We start from the raw sequence: 13261 nt of genomic DNA, 5'->3' as shown, positions 1-13261 counted from the left end.
GAAGGGGGTGGGGGTCGAGAGTTATTGACTTTGGGTGAAAGGAGCGAGCGAGATGAAGATGTGAGAGGCATTAATATCGGCAAATTTCTGTTGCACATTAATTAGATAGAATGTCTGGAATGCCATAATTTCTTGAGTATTGATTTCTGTGATTTTGATAAATAAACAGTCACAATTACTTGTTTAAATTTTTTCCATCCTTTTATCACTCTGTTGCTGGAATGAATAAAAACTTAAAAATAGGCATTATTTATACTTACAGGCAGGCATGGAGTATTTTTGATAAGATCAATTTATTTTACAAATGCCAAGTTTACAAAGAATGCAGAATGTGAAGTTAAGAAACAAAGGGAGAAAGAATGAACAAGAGTACTGAAAAAGCAAGCTATGTAACTCCCATATTATATACCTCTAGCCTCATTTAGAAAAGTCGGGCCTCGGTCAGGTCGTCTTGCAGATCAAAATACCCTAACGCCCCACCCCTGCACTCAGTCATGACGTGAAAAATGAAATTATTTAAGTAAAAAAAAAAGTCAAATAGCTGGTTAATATATTTAAAAAACTAACAGAAAAAACAACTGCATCATCTTCACATAATCCCCCATCTCCATGACTTATTGCCACTTCTGAAAAAAGGTGTAATTTTGCCTAAATATTTTTCATAACATGCCAAGTCTGATGGTTCTGTGTCCTTTTCATCTAAATCAAATCATAAGTGATTATACACTCCTGTTGAGAGAGTCTAAGTTATCATAAATTTGGGCCCATTTATTTATTTGTCCATCTATTTTTTATTCATGTATTATTTTTCACCTGAAATGGTGATGAAAAAGTGACAATTGGTTTTGCTGTAGGTATTTGTCCCCGAAACTTATACTTCCTAGAAAATAAAATGGGCAGTTGGGTACAATGATAGAGATCGAGGCCTAATTTGTCTTTCCAAGAGCTAAACAACTAGTTACCAATGGTACTGAGAAACCATTCAATTCCTTTACTATCCCAACAACGACATATGGATCAGAAACATGGACAACAACAAAACAACTCGAACAAAAAAATAAGTACATCACAGAGGGCAATAGAGAGAAAATTGCTGAACGTTACGTTACGCTAAGGGACAAAATAAGAAACGCACTGGAAGACAAACAAACCTATCATATGGAAAATGTGAAAGAAGCAAAATGGAGATGGGCAGGACACCAAATGAAAAGGAAAGATGATAAGTGGTCAAAAATGGCCACAGAATCATCAGAATGGATTCCAAGAGACAGGAAAAGATAGAGAAGAAGACAAACGTCTTTGGCGGCGGGACGATGTCACATATATGCTCAGAACAGAAAGTCGTGGAATTTGAAGGATCATGAATAGGGCTACATCCACCTATGGGATGAACTCGGCCTGGTGAGGTAAGGTAAAATGCCTAATTAGAATTTAGCACTATGACTTTGCCTTCCAATGAAAGTTCTGTTTTACCTTTTGACCTCTCAGGCAGTAAACAAAAGCTCAGGGTTACATGATGCGTGTACACCTTTTTTTCGTTCAGTTTTACATATTTGACGTCCCAAATCAGGGCCCCAAAATTACCCCATTGACCCGACCTTGACACCTAATATGGTCAATATGACCATTAGAAAATTGAGAGTTGTTCCTTGTGTTGTCACTGAATACATGGAAACATGTTATTGAAAGAAAGAAAAAAAAAACACGGCAACTGTTTAGAATTTGCAGTATAGTAGCAAGAGAATGATGCAAGTTGTATTTTTTTTCATTTTTTCTAGACGGAGTGCAGTGAAAGACACCATAAGCTTAACGTCGCGTGCACGTTAGCGCCAATTTTCTAAAAAGTAATTTTGATTTTGCACGTTTCTTTGTATCGGAAGGACCTTCGAAATTCAAACTATGGCGGTAAGATCGATAAAATAATTTCCTTGAAGTTTCATTATTAGAAATGAATTAAATTTAGAATGCTTTATAGATGAGTAAATGTTGATTTTATAGATTCATACGGTTACGTGCAGAACCTTTTTGGAGCGGGTGCACTGCGGAAGAAGAGATAACAATGAATGAGCTCCGCCTATGCCGAAGCCGAGGCGGCAAAGCTCCGCTGAGATCGATCGTTGATGCAGTCTCCACGGCTGCGCTAGTGCATTTTAACCCATTTTCGCACCGGCCGACTTCGAGCAAATTTCCCGACCAGTAACTCAAACTAACTGGTCGAAAACTTGGTCACAGTTCAAGGTCAATATGAGACCAAAAGTTTCGGTCTCTGTTAATATGTTGCTTGTTGGTTCAAATCAAAGGTTGTTCCGCTGAACTCTGTTACTGTTAGTGTTGGCTCCACTCACCAAATACAAGACTCAAGAGACCGAAGTTCTACTTCTACTGTCATGACTGTTCTACTTCTAGCTCGATCTGTACAGGGCCAGGCATGCCAGGGGACTCATTGGCCATATGTTTATGTATTAAGTTCGGATAAAACAGGGAAGTGAAGTTGCGCGACAGCCGAAGTAAGTCACTGATTTTTCCCCTTAATTTAAGTTTATTTTGGCATTATCGTGATCCAATTCCCGGTGAATCGGATCCACGGACAATTTTCCACAACGTAAAACATGTCCTACCTGTCTCTACCAACCTCGTACTCGTACTCGTAGTTGTGTGTCACTTGTCTCTTTTCAGTCTCCACTTTATTGGCGTAGCAAATCAGAATTTGCATCATTCTCTATAGACAGCTGGCAGCCGTCTGTTTCGAGGAGTTTTTCAACATTTTTTTTTTTTTAAATTTCTCCTCATACACAGACGGCTCGCTAGCGTGTCGCCACCATTAGGGGAGGTACAATGCAAATTCCCCCCGACGGGGCTCATCGATTTTTGTCTTTATTTCATAAATATATATGAAAATAAATGAACAAATATGCGAATTAATGTTCCCTCTTGGCATTAATTGCCAAAAACGAGGGAAAAATAAAGTCAAAAGGAAAAAAAACAGCGACTTACCTCGGCTGTCGTGTAGCTCCTAGTTCACTCGTTCATCCGAAGTCGATATAACACACAAACATATGCCGTTGGAAGAACTTCCGGGTCAACTGCGTATCAAAACCATTGGCCAATCAGATCATCTCTTTTACGTCGGGTTTATGAATACTAAAATTCTAGATGTTTTTTTTTCATTTTCCTTTATCTCTTTCTCTTTCGTTTTCTCTCTTTTTTGTTTTACTTTTCTTTTTAATTTTTATTTCCCCTTTTTTCTTTTGTTTCTTTAACTGCTCCTTTCTTTCCCCTTCTGTAATGTGTGACGTAAAGGTCATGGGGCGGAGTCTGACTTTCGTCGGCCACTTTTTCATGAATTATTCATTACCAAGATGGCTGCCCACTAGTCCGAGTCGCAAGTGTCAAATTTCAGAGTTAATCCCCTGATTGCCAGTTTTAAAGCGGGAATTTAGGGTAAGAAACTGTCGTTACTTATACATTTTCAGCTATAGGTGCATATGTATGAACTTTTGGTGGAAAATATCGCGGTATCGAGGAGAAAAACAAGAAATTAGCGGTGGCCATTGAGCCCCTGTACAGACGACGGTTTAACTTCGGTCTATGTATTTGGTGAGTGGAGCCAACGTAGTTCAGCGGAACAACCAACATAACAGAGACCGAAGCTTTTGGTCTACATTCTCTATTGCTTTTATATTTCGTAAACTATTACTTTTCATATAAATAAATCAGGATTATATTCATCTTTTTATGTTTCTTACAATATCAAACTTGCTTTATTTCGTCTACGTTTTTACTAAATAAATCAATAAGCCCTATCCCTCTTCAGTCTCCATTGCTTTATTTCGTTGATTCCTAATTTACTAAATAAATCAGAATTGCATCTACTTCTTTTCAATCTCTATTGCTTTATTCAGGATTATATTCATCTTTTTTATGTTTCTCACAATATAAAATTTGCTTTATTTCGTCTACGTTTTTACTAAATAAATCAATAGGCCCTAGGCCTAGATCCCTCTTCAGTCTCCATTGCTTTATTTGTTGATTCCTAATTTACTAAATAAATCAGGATTGCATCTACTATTTTTCAGTCCTTATACTGAGTTATAGCTTTATTTCGTCATACTTTTTATGCTAAATGAATCTCTTTTCATATATATGTTTCTTATTATTTTGCTTTATTTCGTCTATCACGTTTTTACTAAATAAATCGAATTGCATCTCCCTCTTAACAGTCTCCATTGCTTTATTTCGTTAGGTAAAAAGAATGTCTGTATAATTACTCCTCATGATTCAAGTCCCCCCTCTAAAATAAAAAGGCAATTTACCCGTTGATATTCATCTACCCCTCATTTCCCTCCTCTTCAAAACCACTCTGCCACTTTTAGACAGTTTCCTAGAGATGATAAATGAATATATGAAAAAATAACAATCATTAAAATTAATGAAAATCACATTAAAAACACAATTTAACTGTCTAATTACTCATGATCCGAGTCCCCTCCCCGTTTTAAAAACGTCAAATTTCCCATAGGAGGGGACTTGGATAACTAGGAGTACTATTACTCATGATCCAAGTCCCCTCTCCTAAAAATACAAAACGGCAATTAACCCGTTGATATTCATCTACCCCTCATTTCCCTCCTCTTCAAAACCACTCTGCCACTTTTAGACAGTTTCCTAGAGACGATAAATGAATATTTTCGATAATAAAAATCATTAAAATCAATGAAAATCACATTAAATACACTATTTAACTGTCTAATTACTCCTCATGATCCGAGTCCCCTTGCCGTGTTAAGAATGTCCAATTTCTCATAGGAGGGAACTTGGATAACGAGGAGTACTATTACTCGTGATCCAAGTCCCCTCTCTTAAAAATACAAAACGGCAATTAACCCGTTGATATTCATCTACCCCTCATTTCCCTCCTCTTCAAAACCACTCTGCCAATTTTAGACAGTTTCCTAGAGATGATAAATGAATATTTTCGATAATAAGAATCATTAAAATCAATGAAAATCACATTAAAAACACTATTTAACTGTCTAATTAATCCTCGTGATCCGAGTCCCCTTCCCGTGTTAAGACTGTCCAATTTCTCATAGGAGGGGACTTGGATAACGAAGAGTACTATTACTCGTTATCCGAGTCCCCTTCTATGGGAAATTGGCAGTCTCAACACGGGAAGGGGACTCGGATCACGAGGAGTAATTAGACAGTTAAATAGTGCTTTTAATGTGATTAATTTTGTTTCATTTAGTGTTTTTGATCATTGTTTCATCAACATGGAAGAATATACATCCACAGGAGAGAAAAGAAAAAGACTATTATTGTCGTTTGAAAAAGTGTCCGAGTCATTTGTTATTGTGTCAATGGGAAAACGTGTGGTGGAAGGAAGTCCCCGTTCAGTGAGAAGCTTCGCACAGTTTCGCATCGTGAACAATAGATTTCTTTTGAAAATCTTCCAACCGTGGATTCCATTGAAAGTTTGCTGATATTTGAGGTGTGTCTCAAGTTTGTCCCAGTGACTTGGATGACGATAAGGCCTTTATTTTTCCCCATTTTGGTGCATTTCAGGCCAAAACGGAATAATAATCTTTATTTTGAAATAAAGACAAAAATCAGTGAGCCCCGTCAGGGGGATTTTGCATTTTTATGGTGGCTGCACGATAGCGAGCCTTCTGAGCTGTGTACGAGGAGAAAAAAAAAGAAAAATATTAAAAACTCCTCCAAACAGTAGTAGTAGATGATCTACTGTAGATCTATTCTAGGCCTACACTGTCATGACTGTCACTGGTTTTACGAATACATGGAATATCACGATCGGCTGTAATAATACTCAAGTATTACTACTACAGTCATGACAGTAGTCGGTAGATGCGCACGGCCAATTTGGGAGATAATCTCCCATATAGAGACTTGCTTTGCCAAAAAAAAAAAAAAAGGCGTAATTTTTTCCACCCAAAAATTTTGTCTCGCGTCACTGAGGTCAGAAGCCCATTTGTTTTGTGTGTGGATGACAACAAAAATCCTTATAGAAAAAAAACGTAGAAAGTGAATTTTTAAAGTAGACTGAAAATGGGTAATTTTTCATGAGGAATCTGCTTATCACATCTTTATTTGCTGTCAAGGTAATCCTTTTGAAGCAAGTGTAAAAAAAGGAAATTGGTCTCCCAAACTGGAGACTGTCTCTGAAGTTGGATACCCAAATTCTTTACAAAAGTCTGATATTGGAGATAATCTCTCTCATTTGGGAACAGTCTCCCATATTGGCTGTGCACCTCTACTGTATTATTCGGGGCTTCGGGCCTTTTTCGGCTTCGAAGTTCGATCTCGGCGTCATCATTCGAAGTCGCTTCGCTTGGATTTGACGTAATTTTGATGTAGACTGAAGTTAGCTACCAAATCATGCGAACATTTATGGGTGAGCTGCCACAAGCAGATCTTTTGGTCATTAAATTCAGTTCATGATATGCTCATGATGGTTATCAGACCTACTACGGCGAAGGTCAAGCGAAGCGATATCTGAATGAGAATTTGCCAATGATCAACCTCGAGATTGAGACGAAATACAGCTGCTTCCAATCTTACCCAGAGAGCTCTGGCCTGCAAAGCGGGCTGCCATACTATACATTAGCAGACATCTGTACTCTCAATGTTGGGGTGGCAAAAACAACACCCCAAATTAAAGAGGAAAAAAGAAATTATGCACCCACCTCAATAATAATATGGATGAAGGTCTATCAAACCATGCTAACTGCAGAATCCTGACATCTAGGTAGAAACAATAATTGCCATTATCCTCATTCTTATAATCTCCATCTTCATTCTTCATTATAGAATAAAATAATTTTACCATTTTGCTGTATAAATGTATGAATTAATCTAATGAGTTTAATTCTGGGGTTGGCATTTTTTTTCAAGTAATCTGCCTATAATGACAATCCTTCTCTTGCAAACTGTTAATGTTATAATTATTTGGTAGTACATGTAGATCATTGTATGTATTTATTTAGAATTACTTTTTATTTAATTATTTTTTTTACTTCATGATTCATGCCAAAAATCAATTACCATTATATTATGTTATGTAATGAAAAATATATGAATGTTTTGAATGCAGATTGAGAAGAAAACAATCAAATCAACTGAAATCAAAATAAATAATGAATGATGGAGATAAAATTACTAACAGTACTTAATAAGTAGGGGTTTCTCGCGGGAAATTCTCTTGCGAAACTGCGTTAGCACCAGCCGGGCATACCGGGTATTTTTAATTTTAGCCATGTCATTGTTGGGGAAAATGAAAATCATTTATGAGAGGTTATTCTTCTTCAAGTTCCTCCTTTCTGGTACAATCCCCCACTGTACTAGCGTACTATTCGTAAACAAATTTCATGTTTTTAGTCTGGTACTAACTGTTATGCGCCACCATTCTAAATGGCAAACTATAACAATTTTTTTTTTTTAGATTTAAAATAATGTGATTTTAAACCTTTGTTTAATAAAAAAAAAAGAAATTGACAACCATGCTTACACTTGTTTAAGTCAGGATAAATATGCTTTCTTAAATTGATCGTATTGAAAGAAATTTGTCCATTAATAGAAGATAAAAATTGAATTTGCATGTGTACAATATTGCCTATATTCCACAACTTTGTCCTTTTCAGGGTGTACCGCAGAATGTTCAGTCAATAGAGGCAGCTCTGCAGGAAGCCAGTGGTCATGTGGACATCTTTCTCAATAAGGATAAAGGTTTTCCAGCTCTGGAGGACCTCATATCTGCTGCCAGGACAGGTAATAGTAGTACTATTTTATTGATGTGACATTGAAACTCTGAATGAATGGTCAATAATGGCTAAGTGGTGCTGTACATTACTTTACACAACATTGTAAAGAATTCATGCATTAATGATGCATGCCGGCATGGAAAACTGGCTTGAATTGCTTTGAATCTAAGATATGCACCATTATCATCTATCTAGAGCATTCTTATTATACATTAAAAACGCGTATTTTTATCTGCATCAATTACCTGTGCAGTATCAGAGCGTATCCCTAGAAAGACCGAAATCAGAAGAATACCCCATAGGCTCCTGTACAAAATTTGCTATTGAATATGAGAGCATATTCAACGGTGCGCATGCGCAAATGCGTAAAATATACAACGCGTACAACAATGAAAGCAAAGCGGTGCGCAGCCAGTGCGCAGCATTAGAGCACAACGACTCAATGACGTCATAATCAACTACATGCAAGTTGCATGTCAACGACCAAATTTGATCTGTTGATCTTATGAAGTGATGATGCCATTATGTGAAAAGTGATATGACTTGTTTAATCAAATTTCTCCCACTTTTTGATTGCTAGGGGTGGGATAGATGATAATAATTATATTGGATGGCTTTCTTTCATGGAATACCAGAAATATTCCACTCGTAAGGGCCAATATGCCACTCATCTGCGATTCGTGGAATATTTGCCCAAAACTCTTGGAATATTCCTGGAATTCCATTCTGAGCCATCCAATATAATGCATTTTGGCTGATCTATCTCACATATGATGAAGTAAGGTCATTGACACATTTAGTCTTTATAATTTAGTGTTTATTGAGATGCATTTTGACAGGCATAACATTCAAATAATTCATTGGGCCTCCATGACTTAGCAAATCCCTGGCTTTAAATTTTAATATGGGGGAGGGGGGGGGGGGGGCAGGCAGGGGGTAAGGCCACTTTTCGTTAGGGCCCATTTCTATATTATGGAACAAACTATGAAAATTAAAAAGGGGTACAAAATATTCAAGGTTAATTAGAGAGGCATTGAGGTCAATCGATAGGGCCTCAAAGGTCATATATGGCCTTGTATCAATCTAAGCCTTAAAGTGAAATCCCTTTCAATTTTTTTCTCGAGGTCCGGCTACGATGAGCGGTACAACGGACAATGATTTTCCTTCGTTAGCAGCGCCCTCTATTGGTCTTGCTGATCTACCACTCCTTGGACCAACAAAGAAGACCCCTCTGCCCCCGGAGCTCGTGGAACAATTCGGCCGTATCCTTTACTGCTATGATGTGTATACCTGCGAGAAACACTGCGGCAAACGTTGAAAATGAATTATATTTATTTGTTGTTCATGAGATTGTATAAATTCTTATTGGTCCAGTAAATTATGATTACAATAGCCAATTTTATTTTGGTTAATTTCCCTGAAAGTAAATGACACTCGCCCAATTAATTCCTAAATTATTTGACTGTGTATGCTCTAAAACTGTTATGATGTCAGGGATATAGAATATGCGGTCTCATTTGATTAATTGTGATTTTACATGAAATTATTTTGATCAGGAGCCCACTCAAATTTTTTTTCTTTTAAATATGAAACCACTTCCCAGGCTAGAACGTCTAAAAAGTACAGCCTTTTTCTGCAGCTTACTGCTATCTTATCAAATTGGTAAGATGAGTGCTCCATGGCTAGGCAGTCCCCCCCCCAAAAAAAAAAAAAAAAAAATCCTCTCTCAAGTCACAGGTAATACCTCAAAATACGCATTAACATTCCAATTATCAGACAGATTGCTCAAAACTCTCCTTAAAATACCATATTCCCAAAATAATGGTAAAAACCTATCACAGAGCTTCGAAGTCTCCCGGATCCTGCGGGAGAATACTGGATTGCGATCCAATCTCCCGTTCTCCCGACCCCATGCCAAAATCTCCCAGATAATCAGGATTTTTAGCTGTTAAATTGTAAAATTCATACAAATGACTGTTTAACGAGTCTAGCATGTTCAACTCCCTAACACCCACGTGGAACCTCCTTATCACATTTTCATTTTACCCAGTAACTTCTACCAGTTTTTGTATAATCGTACATTGATTTCCCATGTAAATGAAGATAATTTTACTGAACGACTGGTGAAGTAGTCTAACAAGCCATTTTATTTCCGGGTTCTGCAATGTGTGTGATGAAAACTCTTCAGCGGTACTCCATGCACATGGCCCCCGATGCGCCCCGGCACGGCTCCAGCCGTCCGCGCTGCGCCAGGAAGCTCCGAGAAGGAAAGTTCACGAGCACTGCGAGGCATTTTTCGTAAGCTTGCGTGCGCCTTATTCGAGCTGAAACTGTGGATCAACGGTGGGATTAACAAGTGGATTACTTTTACACCTCGACTTTCAGTTTCAGGAATACTTTTATTGACAATCCTGAAGAATTAGAAGCAAAGTGGAGATTTTTTCACCTACTTTCACTTGGGTTGATCGGATTCGAACATTTTCTCTTTCGTGAGTGAGCTAGCCTGGCGCTGGCTGGCTGAGATGTGCGAAGCACGCCCCGTCCCGATTCATCCACACTACAATCGCATCGCCAGTGACCATGGAGATCAAGGAGATGGAGTCATCCAAGACCAAGACGACAAAATACTTGTCGCAGTATGAAGATAATTTTTAAGCAGAATGGGACTGTGTGACAATTTTCACAGGAATCCCTCAGAGACTTTTAACAGTCCACATATAATTAGCTCATTTACCATGTTTACCACTACTGCACTCTGCAGCCCCTTCCCCCTTCTGGCCAATTAAAGGTATTTTCATGTTGAATGCATTCTTTTATGAATTATTTTAAAAATCTACTGTATTGCCTGAAGTGTGTATTTAGTCAATGACAATTCATGAATTCTCTCTAATGTGCATTTAATCTATCAGAATTTTTTTTGATGGTTTAGACAGCTGTCAGTTACTATCAAATGTTGTTTCTTAATGTGTTTTGCTACCCAAAACTCCCATCGGTGGGACAACGTTCCGCCGCTCCCTCACAAAATCATACCTCCGCGAAATCTACTGGATTCTATCATCCCAATGTTGGCAGCTCTGCTATCATTATTTGTGCTCAAATATTTGCTAGTTACGTCAGTCCCCGCATTAACACACATCTCTAAAGCTTGCATGATCGATAGCTAAGACGATCCTTGTGCGTGCGTCGTGCACGCTCGCCTTTCCGTCATCTGCTATGACTGCATATTGGTCCCACACTATTTTTCACTGGGCGTCCCACATGTTCACTTTGGCATAGGACATTATAGCATATTGATGAAAATATTTATGGAACAGGAAATTTAGCCAAATCCATTTGGGCCTACACTTTTGTCATCTGCTAGCTTTGCATCAAGTTCTGTCTTAGATAGGTCCCATACATTCACTTCTGTGCTGCAATGTTCCATATATGATACAGAATGTTGGGAACAAGATGTTTATTTATTTACACTGATGTCATTTGTTAGAAGTCGGCTCTACATCAGTTTTCAACTCTGTATAAGTTATGCTTTTCATAAAGTTTCATCACCCTTATCATCCTCATCATTGATGTTTGCTTGTATCATATCTTCCATTAATGAAATGATGTTCATGGTTGAAACCTAAGCACCAAATGAAATATCGCCCAAGTGTAGGTCGGTGAGAAATTCGGAAATCGTCATTTAAAAGACATCAGGGTTGTTGTTATACTTCATTGCATACTCTCCATCATCAATATACATCATCCCTCTATGGTGAAATTCTTACCAATTATTGATTCAAGGCTTTCTGCAATTGCAACGATGTCATCGTCTGAAGGGACCTAGTTTTCAACTAGCAACGTAACAAGTTGTTCTGTTGATGCCTTCGGTATGGCAAACTTCCCGAGGTCAGACGACAGTATCTTGGTTCGGAACAACTTGTTTTCTGAGAATATCCCTCTGTTGTGTTTTGGACATGTTATTCAGTTTGGCTTCAATCCTCTCTCTCTCCCCCACAGGCCATGAACAATAAAAACATCAATCATTTCTTATGTTCTTGCTCTTTCTTGCTTTTCCTTTTCTGATAGTTTTGTCTGTTTTTCTCTCAACCATTTCTTTACACTCTCTTGATAGCTGTGCCCTGCTTTTCTCAGATCTTCTTTCTTCATTACCAAGAATAATGGACTTCAAGATGATTTCTTCTTTATCAACTTTGCGTTAACTCGTCAACCAATTCCTTGTTTTGTTTCCTTGGAACATCACTTTGCTTTCAACTTTCCCAATAGAAACACTAGGAGCTCTTTTTAAATGCGCATCCACGACGGCGAAGTTTCTTTCTCCGCTTATGTTGTGGGTTACACATGTTTCCGCAGATTTGCGGAGCTCATCGGAAGGATCTCAAAACTCTCCTCCTAGGAGTTGGCTGGGTAACTGGCACTTGAAAGTTCCAAGTATCCCATTCAGGAGTTCTTTGATCACCTCTGTAACTCCTTCTTTTTCATAGTCATTGATTGATGTCAAGGTTTTCTCTCCTGCATTGACAATGTCTCCAAAGATACTTTTGCCTTCATTTAGCATCCTTCCAGGGTCAGCTACCCAGCATTCAAGGGCCCTTTTTTCGTGATCATCCCTCTGGTTCATTTCGAGAATGTTTGGGTTGTTGTCAAGGAGTCTCATCCAGGGTCCAGCTATGAGTTGATCAATGAGACCTAAACAGCGGAGGTGCTCCAGCCGGTCCGCAGTCCATGCATTTACAAATGCACAGTGAAGATCGTTTGTGGGCTTCAGGACTGTTCGGAAATAGTCAATGATGTGATTGCCAATAGAGAATAAAGTGGTGGCACTATGGAAAAGTATTCCGAATCGGTTTCCAACGAAACGTGGCATCCTTTGGTTTACACCCCTCTCGAGAAATTCACTGAGAGTTGTTGTCTCGCCACACTCTTCGCTGTTAAACAATTTCGAAGTAACTCAAATGAGGGCCTGGGCATTACACTCATTTCTATGATAAAAGGGCAATTTCTTATTCTCTTTAATAAGGTTGGTCTGCACTGTCGAGCTACTTTAAGATGGCAACTGATTCTTTTGCAAAGGTGTCTAAAGGGTGCATAACACATCTGAAGGAGTTCAATTTTTTTCCAGTCACATCCTCAAGAGTCTTGTCAATTGCTGCATTAGTTACACAATGGTCCGTCATTATATTTTTTACAATGTACTGTTCTCCGAAGGCATGAACCCCCACACATGCCGCTCCCAAGACATAAATAAAATATATAAATACTCTTACACAAATATTGCATGTTGAAAAAGGGAATACTAAAAAGGGTGCCAAAAATGATTAAATAGATAGGCTTTGAGATGCATTAGAAAAAAAATACCACTGCAAAAATGTAGAAATATAACATAGGAAAGTTAACACCTCAGTGCTGAACAGTAATATGGAAGGGGCATTCTAAATAAACTTGCAATAGAAATTGGAAATACAAATATATTTGAATAAACAGAT

General features: G+C 38.1%; 1 protein-coding gene across 1 annotated transcript in view; it reads left to right on the top strand.

The window, feature by feature from the left end:
* Window positions 1–1787: 1787 nt before the first annotated feature.
* The window catches only part of LOC129272117 (nuclear pore complex protein Nup155-like), a 54480-nt gene continuing 43006 nt past the window's right edge, over window positions 1788–13261 (top strand). The window contains exons 1-3 of the mRNA XM_064106324.1: window positions 1788–1905; window positions 7659–7785; window positions 8903–9040. Of these exons, the coding sequence (XP_063962394.1) occupies window positions 1900–1905; window positions 7659–7785; window positions 8903–9040 (271 nt within the window). The 5' untranslated portion in view covers window positions 1788–1899. The remainder of the gene's footprint in view (window positions 1906–7658; window positions 7786–8902; window positions 9041–13261) is intronic.

This window comes from Lytechinus pictus, chromosome 11 (genome assembly GCF_037042905.1).
Source record: "Lytechinus pictus isolate F3 Inbred chromosome 11, Lp3.0, whole genome shotgun sequence".
NCBI lineage: Eukaryota > Metazoa > Echinodermata > Echinoidea > Temnopleuroida > Toxopneustidae > Lytechinus > Lytechinus pictus.
This window is presented reverse-complemented; position numbering and strand designations above follow the sequence as displayed.